The sequence below is a fragment of the Notolabrus celidotus genome, chromosome 19 (genome assembly GCF_009762535.1).
Source record: "Notolabrus celidotus isolate fNotCel1 chromosome 19, fNotCel1.pri, whole genome shotgun sequence".
Lineage (NCBI taxonomy): Eukaryota > Metazoa > Chordata > Actinopteri > Labriformes > Labridae > Notolabrus > Notolabrus celidotus.
In genome coordinates this window covers 12259382-12277375 of record NC_048290.1, presented here as the reverse complement: position 1 = coordinate 12277375, position 17994 = coordinate 12259382, and the positions used below count along the sequence as shown (strand labels likewise).

The window sequence follows — 17994 nt, the reverse complement described above, 5'->3', positions numbered from 1 at the left end:
TCACAAGCTGGAACATGCAGAGAGAGAGAGAGAGAGAGAGAGAGAGAGAGAGAGAGAGAGAGAAAGAGTTTAAGGGAGGGTGAGGAAGCTGAACTTTGTTATGCTGAGAAGAGCATGCTGTTTAAAAGGTAACAAACTGCCTTGTATTGACATTGTAAATGCAATGACAGGCAAAGGTTATATACAATACGCAGTTAGTTGTGCCATGCACCTGACATGTTATAGAAGAAGTTCTCTCATCCTGGTCCATTAACTCAAGTTGTTTTATACTGGCTCCATCAGGAGATAAAAAATCTTTCTTTTGGTGGATTGATTCATAAATCTCCTGAGTAAAGAAGCTACAATGAAGGAGGATGTTAAAAGGCAACACATTTAGTCACAGATAAATTCAAAGGTCGCACCTTTTTCACACTGAGTTTCTCCTGACTGGAATAAGTCTCCTCATCCATGTCTGAATCCCCCCAGTCCGAATGCTCGGAAACTTTCGGAGCTTCGGACAGTTTAGGTTTTCTAGTTTTGGGCGGCAGAGCCGGGGGTGTCGGCTCCAAACCTGCGTTGTTAGCTTCTGGTCTGTGATGTTGGACAATAGCTGCAGCAGTAGGAGCAGCTTTAGCTCTCTCAAGGCACTGTTGAACATCGATAACAGGAGGTTTGCTGGTTTTAGCAACACTGCTCATCCTGGGGCCGGGATCCTGTGAATTGAGGAGGATGAGCTGGTGGACTGGGGAGGAAGTCGATGGCGGTGAGCCAGCACTTTGGAGAGGAGGGATGGGGCTTGCTGTTCCCGCCTTCTCTTCTGAAGAGCTATCGAAGTCAGGTTCTCGCCTCTGTGGGGCGTTAAGGGCCTTCAAAGCAGAGTTGGCTTGGTAGGGGGGATAGCCAGAAGGGGATTCTGTCAAAATCAGGAAGAAGAATGCTTTTTAAACAGAAATTAAGCACACACACACACACACACACACCCACAAAAATCGTGTCTAGTTTGAAGAAAGAAAACACACTGGTTATCCTGCCTATACCTTTGTAGAGCCTCTCTTTAGGCTGGGACACCACCAGATTCACTTCATCGGGAGCATTTTGGAGAATATCAACTGTGGCAGCATGAGGCAGCCCATAGAGGTTCACATCATTCACTGAGATCAGCCGGTCACCTGCAACATAACAAAAAGTTACACATATGACATACAACTTCATACATAAACATCATATAACCGAAGCACTGAAGGAAGAGTAGAGAAGAGAAATGCCCTACCAGGTTTGAGGCAGCCATTGACGTCAGCAGGACCCCCAGGAGTGATGGAGCTAATGATGGTGCCAAGATCCACTCGACCGGAATTCTCCCCTCCAACAACCTGGAACCCTGGAGAACACACACAAGCACGAACACATAAACAGATACTCCTGTGGACATATTCTGACAAAAAACAGAGCGACACAAGCACAATTTATAATACCTGTCGACTGTGACAGCTGAGAAATGGTGGTAGAGACAGTGTGAAATGGAGTCGTTATGTCGGGAAAACACTCACCCAGGCCGTATTTCACATCTTTCTTCAGGTGCACAGTTGTGATCTCTCTCTCTGGAGACGGTAAGGCGCTGAGCTTCTTAATGAGGGAATCTGGAACACAAAGAAACAGAGGATTTGTGGCGTTAACTGTGAATGCATGGCATTTGGATTTTCATTTCTAACTGTTGCATATCCCAGTATCATTATGGTGTCTTTTTTTTGTTTTGTTCACTGGGATATTAATTAAGCCAGCCAGACTGCATGCATCTACTTTGTTACTATTAATCATCCCAGGCAGGCATTTGCTGCTGAAGGGCCCCTACTTGAGATAAAGACGGGTTAGGCTTGGATGAAAAGGAAGGTCGTGAGTTCAGTGCAAAGCATGAAGCTATTAAATGTTGGGACTCAGGCCAGCTTCACAGACAGGCTGCATCACTGAGAGGACAAAGACTCATTTCTGCATTATATAAGTCCGATTTGGAACACAGATTGTTTTTATCTTCATACATGACTGTTCAACAGTCACCGTGTGGTACAAAAGATCACAGAGGATGATTAAGATTGACATAAAATGAGCACTCATTTCCTGCTTTTTGATGTAATACTGTACATAAAGAGGGTGGAGCCTATTTCTGTACATGTAGGGGAAAAAAAGATAGCTGTTTGATACATACCGTTGACTGAGGCTGGGGTTGAAGGCGTTCCAGACGAACTGTGCATACTGACACCTGAGAACAAAGCAAAAGAGGTCAGCATGTCTGTGATTTCTCTTTGAACACGGCACATAATAACAGAAACATCTTGACCGATTTTATAAAAATGTACAGGAAAGAAAGTGAAAATTTTCACTATCAGTTAATAAGTAACACATGCAGAGGCCTCCTGTATAATGGGACAATGTTTTAGTTTAGAGCACTTGAAGGGAAGAAGAGGAAGAGGTTTGTTTTCTGGGTTTCAATTTAAGGCTTTTACATATTGCCAGTTTGGGATATTTACACCTCTGTTATGCTTTGACTACAATGTTAGAAGCACAGAAGTGTAGCTCTTTCAGCCTCTAATCTGCTGTCTGAGGTAGAAACAGAGGCATAAATGGGATAAGATAGTGGCAATTTGTAGAGTCGGTGTTGGCAGTGGTACAGAGCTGTCTGTATGTGAGTATGTGAATATATCAAAGTGTGTGTGGATGCTGCATGTGATAAGCCCCTGCTTTTCACACTTCTGCAATGCCATGATGCAATGTAAAATCATAGAATGGGACATTAATGTTACTGCTAAAGAGTTCAGGATGTAAGTATAAATATGTGTCAATGGTCGGACTTTGTTGCAGTGCTGTAGGGAGAAGTGCAATGTGTAAGCGGCTACAGATCTTTAAAAAAGGTATATTTTTGGGGCATTTTTGCCTTTATTGGATAGGACAGTTGAAGAGAGACAAGAAACATGGGGAGCAGAGAGTGGGTGGAGACTAATGTAATGAGGACCTCTGTATATGGGGCGTACACTCAAATCGCAGGCCAACGGCACCTCAGTAATGAGCATTCTTGATAGGAAGTAATACAAATAATAACAATTGTATGATGGAACAATCTCTCTCTCTCATATTCTCCTCTATCCCTCTTTCCAACCCCAACTCGGTCGAGGCAGATGGCTGTCTAACATGAGTCTGGTTCTGCTTGAGGTTTCTGCCGTTTAAAAGGAAGTTCTTCCTTGCCGCTGTAACTAGCTAAATACTGTGAGGTGCAATGCTCATGGTGGATTAAAATGAGATAAGATTGAGTCCTGTCAGTAAGAGGGGACTGGATCGTATCCTGCCTTAATGTTGGGTCGAGACCTGCTCTGTTTGTGAAAGCGTCTTGGGATAACGTTTGTTGTGATTTGGCGCTATACATATAAAGATTGATTGATTGATTATAGCAATACATAAAATATGAAAAGTAAAGATTTAAACCAACAGTTTTTCCAGCATTCTGTTGGCTAGCTAACATTTTATCAAATCTGTATCGATGCACTGCTTTTGTCTTGTTTAGAAAAAGTTTTTTAAAATTGTGCCTTCAAAAAGAAACTGACATGTGCATCATCCTTCCCAGTTTCAGAATCCTTACCCACTACATAAGCTTGGCCAGTGTCCTCAATGGAGGAGGAGTCAGATTCTCTTTTGGACATGTTGTGACTCCAGCCTGGACTGCTGTGAGGCACTGCACCGAACGATCTGAGAAGAAGAGAGAGGACATAATGAGACAACTTTTCTTTCTCCTAATAGTCTTACAATCTCACATATCCTCTGACACGAGAGGGAGCAACTGGTGCAGGAAAAAACACACACTTGTTGGCATGATCGCACAAAAACAGAAACACAGACACAAAGGCGCATGTGCATCCACACACCCAGACCCCCAGAGGCTTAATTAGAGGGTGGAGTTGGAGGGCTGTGTCTCAGTGGTGTTACAGGGGACTTGCTCCTGGGACTGTACCTCTGCCATAGTAACCTAAGACTGTTTAAAGTCTCCAGACTCACTTTTAAAGAGAGCCAGCTAATAAACACAAGATGCAATTTCCTCAACTGTGCTTGAAATAAGACTTAAAAGGGTTCATGGAGGGAGTAAAAAATTCCATTAAACATTACAGTTGCTGTTGAGTTTTATGGATGGTACAGTGATTAAAAAAAGCAATAAAAGTCTGCCTTTACAACACACACTTTGGCTTTCTTCTCTCACACACACTGGTATATTTAGGGACAATCTGACTTTTGCACTTCACTTTGTGTTACTCACTTGTCCTGTTGTTTTGAGAGTGAGTCCGCATCCAAACCGACTCTCTGCTGCTGCAACAGAGAGGTCATTTGGTTTGGCGGTGGCTGACTCATCCTGACGTGCGACTGGCTTTGGTAGGAATCAGCCGATCGGCGCTCCAGAGACTCCGGCATGTGTGCGAGGTTGTGGTGTGAGCGGCTCATCGGCCGGGGGTCAGAAAGAGCGGAGGAGACGGCTGGATTGAAACCTGGAAAGTGAAACTCATCTTGGAGGAATATCGGCCCTGATGGGGCTTTGTTGAGGGCCACTTCTGAGTAGGAGATCCTCTTCAGGTGGTCTGGGTCGGAGCGGGTAGATAAGCTGGGGCCCAGGCTGCCAGAGCTCAGTGTCCTGCCTACTGAATCTGCACTGTGAGGGTCAATGGAATACTGCAAGCTGCTCAATGGGCTGTTCTCTGGAAAACATGAACGAGCACACAGTTATGACATATTTGTTCATAAATATAGCAATGAGGGAAATAAATGAATAAAAAGGGAACTTCCGAAAGCTTATGTTTACTTCTGACTCAGCAGTGAGTCAGAAAAGCAGGTGAGGAGTTTTTAAACGGAGCAATCCATCTTAATCAACATAGTTAATGGTCTGACAAGTTATTTTGGCATTCACTAGTTTATTAACCTAGTCATAACTTTATATCATCAATCTTCAGGGACACATTTGTTCTGCTGTTCAGCCAAGTGTACAAATCAAACCAAGCAAGACACAGTGACGGAGATAAATGAACCGTCCAAGATCACCAAAACATGTTTAACTGATCTACTCTAATACCTTTACCAGAAACTACTCCAGCAGGTTAGAAAGTGGATGTAATGGTTATGGACGTGCATTACAATCTGTTAAAAGCAATGGAATATATTCAGCTAAAAATCAATACCCTCAGATTGTGGTATGTTTTGTAATACTTTTAAAAGTATTGGCTTTTAGCATTTTTGTTGTTGTTGTTTGTTTATTTTATTTTATAATTTATTCTAAATAATGTATCATTATTATTATTATTATTATTATTATTACTATTATTATTATGGTTATTATTTATCTATGTTAAATGTATTTATTTATTTATTATTAATAATAATAATATTATTATTAATAATAATATTATTAATATCTGTTTGTACCATTCATTTCTTACTTGCCTTCTCAATAATTATTATTATTATTATTTTCACAATTAATTATTATTATTGTTATGGTTTGGTTATGGTTATTTATATTTAATTAGGTCATTATTACTATTATTATTGTTATTATTACTATTATTATTGTTATTATTATTATTATTATTGTTATTATTATTATTATTATTATTATTATTACAGTGATTATTACAAATTCCCCTTTATTATATATTGATACATTTATTTCTATTTAATGTTTGTTCTTTCTGTTTGTTGAGTTCAATCAATCAATCAGACTTTATTTATAAATCGTTTTTCAACCCCCTTTTAGATTTGTTTCCATTATTTTCTCCAATTCAGTTAATCTCAAACCACTGTCCAATTTGCTACAAGAAACATACAAAAACACACACCCACACAGACACACACACATACGCCAAGCATTATTAGTTCATGTTAGTTACTGTTCAGTCTCCTAAGTGTCCACTTGTTGTTTTGTCTTTCACATTGTTTTCTATTTTATATATTGTATTGTCAAGTCTCTCACTCTTCTTGTATTGTTCTGCAACACTTAAATAATAATAATAATAATAATTAACATAATATTTAACAACAACAAAAAAAGTGAGCAGCATTTTTTCTGTGTGTGATGTGCGGGAAGCCTGACACATCCATCAGGAACTTAAAACAGAGTAGTTAGCAGTATAAGGATGTCTTTAGTGAGATATGTCATGTTAGTTGACTGTTCTCCCTGAAGAAATATTACAGGGCCTCTAGCTGACATCTGTTTTCAACCAGGCTACATGATGTAAAAAAAACCATCCCTCTGTCTCCTACCTAGCTCCTGCAGCTCCTGGTTGTTTTGGCGTGCCTTCATCTGCAGGTGGAACTTGTGCTGATCAGAGCAGAGCTGCAGCAGATACTGACACGTCTTGTTGCTGTCCGTCTGAAACTGGTGCTTGATCCCATCTGATGAGTTCTGAAGGCAGATCTTCTTCTTCTGCAGAATGAGAGGTGAACATTTTCAGTAAAAGGACTGAAGGGACTAAGTCAAGTTATTGTGACACAGTTGCGTTTCTGCTAACAAAGGACATACCGCAAAGGAAATCTTTTTAGTCTCCCTCCAAGGGAACCTTAGCACAGCGGTTCGATTTCCGTTAAGGACTTCAAAGATGAGCACCCCCTTGGAGAAGACACCCAGCATTATGCCTGTCTGGGACCTCTTCTCAGGAAGCACCCGGTGGAAGTGGACACCGTACTCTGGCAGCCTCTGGCTCACCTTTGAAGCAATAGATAGAGAGTCTTACATTTCCAAAAATACAGCGTTGAAGACATTGTTTTGGACCAGATTACATCGGAGTACTGAACTCCTCATGCAGAGACAAGGTCTTCATCGGGTCAGTGATCCAGTGATTTTTTTTATCCATTTTTTTAACTTCCCTTTCTAGAGATTGGTGCTGCAAATTAACACCATTATAAACACTATGATAGTTTCATTGACTGGCTCTGTACAGTTTGTGTATGTGCAGTGTATCAAAGTCTTTCATTGTCTTTCCTGAGATACCTGCCACTTTGTTCAAAATCTTGATTATGATTGCAAAAGAAAGAAAAACATTCAAGCTGCATTATGAGACAAGGATAGATTGTAGCAATAAATAGACTCCTCATGGCTCCTTCAAACTCCAGTCTTACTGACCTTGAGAAACTCAAACTCTGCCTCTGTGTCAGATGCTCCGTAATAGTTGCTGTGAAGTTTGGGCAGCTCCTCTTTAATGGTTGTCTGGTTCACCTTATCCAGGACTGATGCTGGCAGGTAGTGCTCCACTCTGAAGTAAGTCTTCCCATGGAGCTGAGGCACAGACATCAACAGTGTTAATTTTTTTTTGTAGCAATAAAACTTTATTTTATAAAGTAATACAAACTTATGTAGACAAACTAAGAAATAGAAGACTTTAAAGTTTCAGTGAAAACCTACACTTTGATGATTCAGTTGTAGCTAGTATAATAAGTTTGGTGTTGCAGTCTAACCAATGACATTTACAGTACATGTAGCTTCGTAACTATGTCAAAGCACATTGATACCTCAGGTTGGTAGTTGCTGAATTCAGCTTGCAGTGCCAGCGAAGCAAGCAGCATGGCATTTTGTGTGTCACAGCGCGTCCTTTCCTCCAATATGTCCTTCCTTAGCTGTAGGTAGTACTGATGTTTGGTCATGGCATGCCTGAAAGAAAGAAACACATTTAATTACCTTTTGTAGAGATGTACCGATTGTGAAAAGCAAGGTAGACACAAATAACCTTGTTTCCGAAACAAATTACGCTGATAGGCAATGCCAATACCAATGTTATTTGCATTATTTCATTGTTATCCTTCCCGTCTGTTTTTGCTATTAGACTTGGTGCACTTTTTTTGCTTGTAGTCCCTCCTTTTAAATCTCCTTTAAAATGTCATTGAAACATGTCTTACAAACTGCACATCTCGGATCTCTCAGAGATGGTGTAACACGGCCTAGACTTTCTTTCACGGCATGAAAACAAATCAGAGTTTGTCCAACAGGTGACTTCTTCTGTCCTATAAAATCCCTCTTCTCTGAATCAGCAGTTAAGCATACTAGATTGTAAGCATTGCACCGACACAACACTTTTTTTTTTGTATAGTGCAGGAAATGTGATTTGCATGAAGGGCCAAGTGATAGGTAGACAGAATAATAAATTAGCAAAGCATGAGTACGACAACAATAAGAAAGGAAAGACAAACGTAATAAAAAATAAATAACACAATTGAAATAATAATAATAATAATAATAATAATAATAATAATAATAATAACAACAAAAAATAAAATAATAATAATAATAATGATAATAAGTTAAAAAAACGACAACAACAAAAATAATTAACATTAAAAAATAGAGCAGGAATAACCTATAAACAATAAGCAATGAAAGAGGAAAATAAAAAAAGAAATAAATAATAATAGTAATGATAATGAAACCGATCAGGCTGAATGCCAGTTTATATAACTAATAATTTCTGGGGATTAATAATAAATAAAATAACTACATTTTTTAAAATGTGTGTCTTGTGAAGGTAAATGTTGTATGGGGGTATGAAGGTTAGTGCATATCTTGTGATGGATTCCAAAAATAAGAAATATAAAGTAAAAATATGCATAAGATTATAAGGATAAAAAGATTTTTTTTCCTTTTTATGTGGGTGCTTAACGTTCATGTCTGATTGCTGTCTGTAGAAAGTAGTCCCTCCTTTTAACTCCCCTTTAAATTGTTACTGAAACATGATTTCTCAGAGACAGTGTAACAGGCCTACATTTTCTTTCACGCAATGATTACAAATCAGGGATTGCCCAACAGGTGACTTCTTCTGTCCAATAAAACCCCTCTTCTCTGAACCATCAGTCAGGCATACTAGCTTGCCAGCATTACAATGACACAACACAACTAGTAAAAATTGCCTACTAATATTGGTGAATGTGACATTATATGACATATACAAAAAGCTCAAACAACACTTCATGACGTATCATCATTTAACAGTGTCTTAACTCAGATTAGTGTCTTAATTTTGATTCTCACTTACTGTATGAGGTTGACATCATCCAGGAAGAATTTAATGCGTAAGAAAAGATTAAAAGGCACATCCAATTTCTTCTTCTTAGGATCCTCCTTCCATCCCTCTGGAGCCACTTTGGTGAGTTTGGCATCAGTTTCAACAAAGAAGAACTCATTATCTGTGTGCGGGGTTGTTATGGGGAGGGGAATTGGGTGGGTGAGAGGTGTCAGAAGGAGAGGGGATTCATCAGTAATGTCTGTCTGCTTGTGGACATATAGGCTTTGCATGTTTAATGAGACAGTAGGTGTAGAAAAAAGGTTTATAGGGAAATACCATTATCCTCCACACTGACAGCTAACTGATTCTCATCTTATATGCTTGACATGTAATCTAACAGTTTATACCTTGCATTTAAAAAGGAGGGGGGGGGTTCATCTAGAATAAATTATGTGCTGTTTTAAAAGTTTACTCCTGATTCTTGGGAAGTTTCTAGTTTGAGGAGGAAGTTAAGGTCATCTGTGACTGAACTGACAATGAAGGACTTTAACAGCTATGGTAAAAGACTTTCGCATCTGCATATGTTACCAGTGATACACTACCTGAACCAGACACAGACACAGACACAGACACACACAGACAGACAGACAGACAGACAGACACACAGACACACAGACACACAGACACACAGACACACAGACACAGACACAGACACAGACACAGACACAGACACAGACACACACAGACACACACACACACACACACAGACACACACACACACACACACACACACACACACACACACACACACACACACACACACACACACACACACACACACACACACACACACACACACACACACACACACACACACACACACACACACACACAGAGGAAAAACAAGCAGTACCTTTGAGGTACGCCAGGCTGAAGAGATGGTGCTCCACAAGCCCGATGTGGGCGACCACCATATCGAGAACGTCTTTACACACCGCCTTGATATCACAGCTCAGCTCCAGCTTTTGGCTGTTCAGGAGCACCACGCCCACCTTCCTCTGCACCTCCTCCACCTTCCCACGTTTCTTGAAAGAAGAAAGTTTGAATAAATTATGACTGGATGATAAAGCAGTGTTTGGATACGCTGGTTCATAAGTGGTATGATGTCAGCTCTTTACCATTATTGATGAGGGGACACATAAGGCGACAGGGGGCTCACTGGCCATCTTCACAAACTCAGGCCCATGGAAATTCTGTTGTGGGTAGAAAGATCGTTAATCTAATGAGAGGAAATCAACCTTTATGCTGATCATGACGTTTTTTATGCATGTGTTTTGATAACTGGCTGCATTTCAAACGTCTTAACTTGTTCCATGTGGTGAATAGGGATACACATAATGTGTGAACAGACACAACCAAATCTAAAAAATACTTTCAAAACCTCCCTTTCTGCACAACACACTCTCACATAAAGCTCAAAACTAGCTGCTCTGAGCATGAGATCGGAGTAAGAACGGGTCATGGGACTCTTTTAGGTGTTGCACACACTTCCTTGTTTGTTTTCTTGTGTAATCATGTCATCAGAAGTGGAAGAGCCACATTCTTCTGCTTCAAGATGAACCAACTCATAACCCTTAAAATTCAAATGACATCAATTTAAATCTGACTGTAAACACACTGCAGTGAATGTGTCTCGCCTGTTAAGAGTATAATTCCCCTACTCGGAGTATAATTGATGTACGGCGTTTAATGTTTACTGCCAGCATCAGCAGATTGGCTGCCATGTTTACCACTGGTGTTAACATGTTTTAAAGTTGCGATAGTGTTATAAATCACTCCATGGCCCAAAAGTCCCACAAGTCCCGCAATCCCATACATTGGTAATCACCATGGGAAGGCTGACATCAATTATGTTTTCCAGTCAGCAGTTTTGTATTTACAGAACATCCAGTGAGCACAGCATCAACAAACAAGCTGCCAATGAGCTCATGCGAGATAAAATAATACATTAATCATCAAATATTGTAATACAAACAGTCGGACTTCTCCCGCTGAAATCCTCTCTTTTAAAGTGTTTCTAGAGATGAATGTGTCATGTGTGCGAGTGTTTACATCGGGTTTGGTGCTCTTTTTTACGGGTATGGAAAATATGACCTGAATAGCCAAATTGAAAAATAACAACCTTAGGTTTGCGGAGTGGTACAGAGGAGGTATAGATGGGGTCCCGGAGGTCGAGGAGGGAAGTACGAGGTGGGGCAAGGGGGTCATCTGCGGGGTAGAGGTTAGCTCTGGACAGCCTGTTGGCCAGGTGGGCCTGGAGCCGCAGCATATCCTCCTCCTGCTTCTGGAGGAGCAGCTCGGCCCCGATGAGACCTTCATCAGCTGCTACCTCATACTGCCTGCAAGGAGAAGAAAAGAGTGGGGGTAAGATAATATTTTGATACTACTTTTTTTTATTTTCCTTTTTTTTTCTGTTTATCCTCAAAATAAAACAATTTAACTCATGACAGAAGGAAGAAATGTGCACACACAAAAGATAAAGCACAGTAGGTGATCCACTTCATTTGAGCATCAGGGGGAAGCAAGTGCTCTTCACAGCGGGACAGACAGAATACATGGTTAGCAACAGCAGCAGCCAGTTCTTTGTAATGCCAGAGATTAGAGAGATAGAGATTGCTGAATGTGGATGTCACGTTAGATGACCTCACTAGGGAAGCATGGGGCTGACCCTGCTGTGCCACACCAGCTGTGTGTGTGGTCCACGGGAGTGAGAGGGGACAGAAGCTTTACTGTTCTGCAAAGTAGAAATCCTCATGCAAACACATTCAAATGCCTGCTCCATTAACATTTCCTATATAGCATCCTGAGATCATAAACTGGGATTCTTAAAATTGATGAAACAGAAAAAAAACATGGAGAGGAGTTTATCTTGAATAAGCAGATAAGAGATGAAGAGAACTGAAGGATGGGGATAAACATGTCTGTGGTACCTTCCCTAAATATGTGTGAGTTACCTGAGCCTGTGTGCGTTGTGACTCGTCAATGACAAGGCGTCGTGTTCAGAGGAAAGTGCCAGCTGGGAGCCAAATCTCCTCACATCACCTGGTTTCTTAGCTGGAAGAAAAACGGGATTATTGGCAAAAGAACACACACACATACCGACACACACAAAGAACTAAGTTTTGTTTTCATATGAAAACAATCAAACACACTCCCTCTGGAGCAGACACCCACACTGTGGTGCAAATGTACATGCATGAGCATGTGTTAGAGTAGTGGGAGTTTTTATTAGGTAGTTAAATGAGGTCAAACCAACACACAGCTCTGGAGATTTGTAGTCCTGGGTTTAAATTGTGGACTACAACTGCATCAAAGCAACAATATGTGTCAAACTCCATTGAGAACCTTTCCAAATTGTACATGTTATGACTTATTGTGCATTCCACTTGAAAGTAATTCAAGCCGCCTCTCTCTTTGGAACATGTTTGATATATGTCAGCCGTTTTCCAAATAAAACTAGGCCCTGATTCCACCAGTGCTGCAAAAACTCTTCACAGCTGTCTGAGCTCACTGTCAGACTTTCACGCAAGAGAAAGGACTGGAAACAGCGTGAAACGAAGTAAGGGTGTTATGTCTTCATTTGTTTTTGAACTTTGCTTTGTCTCAACTATCATGAACACTTACAATACAAAGGTAATAATCAAACTCATTCTTAAAATAAAACCTGTATGACACATTGAAACTCTCTTCATGAGCATGTGAGATATAATTGAGCTATTAAACTCACAGATGGATAGAGGTGGAGAGTATTTCTGGAACTTAATTCTGGAAGATTAAATCTGAGCTGATGAGTTCTTCTTAACACCGCCACCAGAGATTTGTTTACCACCTGAAACTCTAAGCCAACCAGTTTCCCACACCACTCTGGTATTGTCTAAGAAGGTATGCTACCTTGAGCAATCTTTTGTAGCAAAGCACATGACCTAATTTTATTACCCACACCCGGAAAGTGTCTGAGAGACACTGACGTGGCAGTTACCTGGAAACAGCTTAAAGAACTCTTGTAGTGCTCTTAAAAATTTGGGGCAGTTGATCTTGCCATTCCTGTGCCTGTGTCATATGGCAGTAAAAAAGCAGGAAGTCTGATTTTGAGCGCTCATTGTTCCAGGTGTAAATCAGCTCTTGAGTAGACAAGATAACAAGAAAACCATGTAGTCCAAGACTTTTATTTAGTCTCCTGTGTTAGGCATTTTATTACTTTTAATATCAGCTGAGGGCCACAACAGAAGTAAGAGAATTCATCTCCTTTTCACTCTCTCTCATTAAATGGGTGAGAAGGGGAAGGTGGATGCATCATACTGGATGCTGGAGCTTACTGATGAGCATCCTCAAGTCCTGGGCCAAACTGGATGAAACACCAGTGAAGGTATGAGCCTGAGATTGTTAACTCCGGTGATGTAGTGGCTTTTGCTGCCCATTTATCCCAGTATCTCTTTATGCTTGGGTGCTGAGGGACATTAGCAGCCATGTGGACAGTTATTCAACTCATAAGTATTGAGATCAGTTAGTAAAGGGAAGGGTTTCTTCACTGACTGAGCACTTATTCTTTTCAGAGCAGAAGCACCAGATCCGTGTCTGGTCCATCTCTGATCCATCAAGTCACTGGAGTTGATAGGTTTCTATTCTAGTCAATGTGTTAACTTCCACTGGATCCGCTTCAGCTGCGTCTCTGATCAGCTCCCCGGAGCCCTCAAGATCAGATACGCAAGACTTCTATTGTTATCGGATTCTGCAGCACAACGCATAAATCTCAGCAGTAATTACTGTGGGAAAACCTTGTTCACATTACTCCAGCCGGCAGTCCTGCTCCGTGCTGCGTTCTGGTAATGCCACCGTTTGGTGTTGACCATAGACTGTATAATTAATGATGTCTTGCCATCTGTTTCTGAAGCCCTGTTTTGAAGCCAATCGTTGTCGGGCGCCATATTGGAAATGCTGACACAACCAAACTTTGGTCTAGCTAGTGTGTGGTAAAGAGGTGGGCTTTGAGACTCCTCGCCCACAGCTACAGTGTTCACGCCCGTCAGTCAAGTTAGTTATGTCCTTCAATGGACAAAACTCGTTATCTTAATATCTTCAGAACTGTCTTGTTATAAAAAGAATTCCCCCTTCGCACAGTGCGTGCCGATCAAGCGTGCCGGACACGGCCCTGGTGGTGAGGCTTCCAGCAGTGTGTCTGCCCCCTGGTGGCTGGCTGCTGTATAGGTCAAAAAATCTGTCTCCCCATTCATTTGAATGGGGAGCAGTCAAACTTTAAAAAATAAATACACGTCATACGAATGTTTCTCACATCCGTATGCTGTGGTGATATGTAGTTAGTATTTGACTGTTTTTTGTCCAAGTCCTCTTTTTTCTGAAAAGTTTATTTTTCGTTAGTTATTAGAGTTTAAAAACAGGGTTTTACTTCCGGGTTTCCTTTGATTCACAGCCGCCGTAGAGGGAAACTTCAAAAGGACACACAGCGTCTTGTGACGCTACGCTGTAGGGCGGAGCTCGTTACAGCGGCTTCACAGGCTCTGGCTGCACAATGGCTGCGCCCAGGAGCAGGATTTTTTGGCTTCAGAACCGCACAGCGGGAAGAGGCGGAGCAACGCTGTCCATTTTTATTTAGTCTATGGTGCCGATAGAGAAATGAGCTACTCAAACTTAAACTGTTTTTTGAACCAGGCTATAAACATGTTTATTAATGCTGCAAAGATCGTCTTTTTTGTATTGGTGTGTGTGTGGTTTCTGGTGTTTCTGCAGCCAGCCTCAAGCAGATGCTCAATGAAGTTCAGTTTATAACACTTCCGCATGGGCCTTATATTTTGAGACCGGAGGTTGCCGCTTGGTGTTGACAGATGAGAGAGCACAGAGCCGGAACCCCAGCAGATCGGAGATGGACCGGACACAGATCAGGTGGATGTCTGTTTTTTCAATTTTGCCTTGGCTGCATGGGCAAAGATGAGTTATCTATCAGAGTGCAGCACCTGCCACCTGTTGCTGAACTTCTGCACACACAGCAATCACATTACACAGTGAAGCATGAACAGAATGAATCATTTACCGTGTCTGTAGTCTGGATCAGAGGAGGTCACTGACGGGCTTTCGCTAGATGAGCTGTAGTCACTGTGGTACCTCTGGTGAGTGTGGACAGGGTCTGAGAGAAGACAGAGAGACCATCAGCCCACCTTTTCTAAATAACGTGAAATGAGTGTGTGCATGAGGATGTCATTTCTGTGAGCAACAAAATGGATAAAACCACAAACAACATGCACATGAGAGGACTTAAAAATGGTTGCACGGGCCGGGTTGCTGTTTGCAGGGAATGTTAGGGCAACTGAATCCTTTGTAATGAAATACAACACAGGTAGGATGACAAGCATTAAGTCGTCTTTACAGGACTCTCTTCATATCCTACCCAAACCAAGTGTAACCACAAACCAGTAGACCGAGTAACACAAAGCAGGTATTAGTCATGCTGTTGGTAAACACTCCAAATGAAACACATATGTAACTCAGGGAAAAGCAGCTTTAACTCAAGTGTACACAGGCATGCCTCCTGTCAGGCTGGAGAGCCTTTTGTTGAGGGTGTAATCTTTTGAACTAAAGCTAGTACAGACCAGCTCACCACAATTATTCGCTTTTCTCCAACCAGACTCAATAATAAGATGAATCTGAGGTAGTGCAGGAAAACAACATAAACAATACATGAAACAGTCTAAACTCCAAGCCTAATGTGTCATGTGTTCGGCTGCTTGATACCCAGAACTTGAAAGTCTTGCTCTTCAGTATCAACTACATAGTTTGAATGAGATGCATTCCCCAGTGATTGCTCAGGGTTTAGTTGAGAAGAGTTTCACAGAGCAACAGAGTCGTCTTTGTGAGGGTGTCTGTCATCTGGATGCATCACAAGTGAAAAACAAAAAAAGCAATGTTAGAGAAAACACTGGGACGTTACTGTGGAAGTTAGATGGCTGGTCAGAATGGTTAGTCATGAACAGTTAGTCTAAGCAAGAGTAACTTCTGTAAAACTCCAACATGATAAAAATGAAGGGAGACAGTTCAATCTGGTCACAGAATTAGTGATTTTGAATCACAGATTATAAAATCTGTACTCTACAGACCAGTTCCCATTTGTAGTCTGAGCAGAACAAATTGATCATGTATCAGCTAGGGATGAGACATGATTTTCGAATGCTTGAATATTTGTTTACCGACACAGTTGCACATCTTATCTTTTTTATTGGCAGTGTATTATTTTATGTTTTATTGTCCATCTTTTTGGTGCATGTATATCTTTTATATGTTTGTTTGTATGGTGATATAAATATATACAAATGTTTATAAATACAATCTTTAAAAAAAAAGGATAAAACAAAAGGTTGAGACAGAAAAGAGGTTAAAATAAAAGCACTAAAAATAGCAATAAAATAAAAAAATAACGCTGAGAAAAAATTAAATAAAATGAAATCCAATGCGAATATTATCTAATTTTAAAAGTAGAATTTGTCATCGTTTTCACTGGTGTCTGGCCGTAATCCGGTATATCCGCCAGCCTGCAACTGCATTAAGTTACAGAAGAAGAACACTTACTTCATTAAATAACGTGAATGGCTACTTGCCGAACCTCGTCCTGGAGCTGGTTAACACGATTGCCACACAAATGGACTGTTAATGGGACAGGTGTTTACTTTTACTGTTTACACTGCGGCGCAACAAGTGTTGTGTTATTTGCTGTTGTCTCTACTTAACCTTCAAAACCACTGTCAGAGGGCTGGACAAGAACACACTTAAAGACTCGAATCAAACTTGAATAATCGCTGAATAGATGCCAGTGATAATCGAATAGTATTTTACCTCGAAAATCCGCTACGTAGTATCAACAGGCTTTGGTGTATCCAGGAAAACCAGTCCATAAAGAGAGTACAAGAGGATGGAACACAATCAACAGTAATGTGATTTGAGCTCCCATCAGCGGAAATCTGATGACAATTTATTTATCTCTATGAAGAGATATCTGCATGCAACTGCAGCTAACAACCTGGTGATAGATGAAAAATGTCAACTTGACCGATAAAAAGCAAGTCAGTCGTTAGACCAATCCAGCCTCTATTAAAAAAACTGCATGTTTCTATAAATCTGCATCATGATGTTACGACTTCAGCAGATCTGTTAATTGCGAGTAAATCACAAGATGATCTGTCTTTTTGGGGCTCAGACAGCTGAAGTAAGCCAGATTGATGCCTCTGTTTATACTTACTATCTGTTGTTGAACCGAGACTCCCCAGAAATAGATAATTGGGCGCTACTTCAGAAGATGTAATGGGCCAGGAAATGACAGACATAAGAGTAGGGGATTGATGGTTGCTTCTCATGTTGCTGATTTTGACTGTGAACAATGCAATCTAGGAAAAGGAAGTCTTAGCTTGAGGTCATAAAATGCTAATCACTGGCTAGAGTTGGCATCTGTGTCCAGAGATGTATCATCATCAGTATATGATGATGTAAAAAATTTCAAAAGACTTTTCCAATACTGAAGAATTCAAGTTTCTGTAGAAGTTACAAACAACTCATGTGGATGTTGCAATTACCGTGGTGTGTTTTGAGAAGCACTCAATGGTTGAGCAGATCATTGATCCCATCATTCATTCCCAGTGACTAACAAGACTGACTGTAAGTCACCCAAAGCGGATGTAGCCGACCTCACTTACAGTCAAAGAAGGAGCAGAGCAACAACAATACAGTGGTCACAGTGGTAGACTAAGGAAGGGGTTACTTTTTGTCTACAAAAGACAGATGCAGTTGTCATGTCTGCTCTCACATCTCTCACAACATCTCCAGAAATGAAAGTGCTCACCACCGGAAAAATGCAACAGGTTCACTTCTGATTCCATTCTCACAAAACGTGGGCCTTTTAAAATTATTTTATATTTTATATTTCTGATCTTTTAATCATTTT

The 17994-nt window shown here is 40.7% G+C and overlaps 1 protein-coding gene across 6 annotated transcripts in view; it reads right to left on the bottom strand.

Moving 5' to 3' along the window:
* ptpn13 (protein tyrosine phosphatase non-receptor type 13) overlaps positions 1–17994 on the bottom strand; it is a 58803-nt gene that overhangs the window by 10658 nt on the left and 30151 nt on the right. For all 6 annotated transcript variants that reach the window (XM_034709191.1, XM_034709190.1, XM_034709192.1 and 3 more), the window contains exons 8-24: positions 15100–15192; positions 12008–12107; positions 11176–11392; positions 10172–10246; positions 9907–10078; positions 9024–9174; positions 7510–7648; positions 7124–7276; positions 6524–6706; positions 6265–6427; positions 4274–4706; positions 3605–3711; positions 2180–2233; positions 1527–1616; positions 1250–1357; positions 1017–1148; positions 402–892 (exon numbers count right to left, since the gene is read on the bottom strand). In XM_034709191.1, the coding sequence (XP_034565082.1) occupies positions 402–892; positions 1017–1148; positions 1250–1357; positions 1527–1616; positions 2180–2233; positions 3605–3711; positions 4274–4706; positions 6265–6427; positions 6524–6706; positions 7124–7276; positions 7510–7648; positions 9024–9174; positions 9907–10078; positions 10172–10246; positions 11176–11392; positions 12008–12107; positions 15100–15192 (2861 nt within the window). The remainder of the gene's footprint in view (positions 1–401; positions 893–1016; positions 1149–1249; positions 1358–1526; positions 1617–2179; positions 2234–3604; positions 3712–4273; positions 4707–6264; positions 6428–6523; positions 6707–7123; positions 7277–7509; positions 7649–9023; positions 9175–9906; positions 10079–10171; positions 10247–11175; positions 11393–12007; positions 12108–15099; positions 15193–17994) is intronic.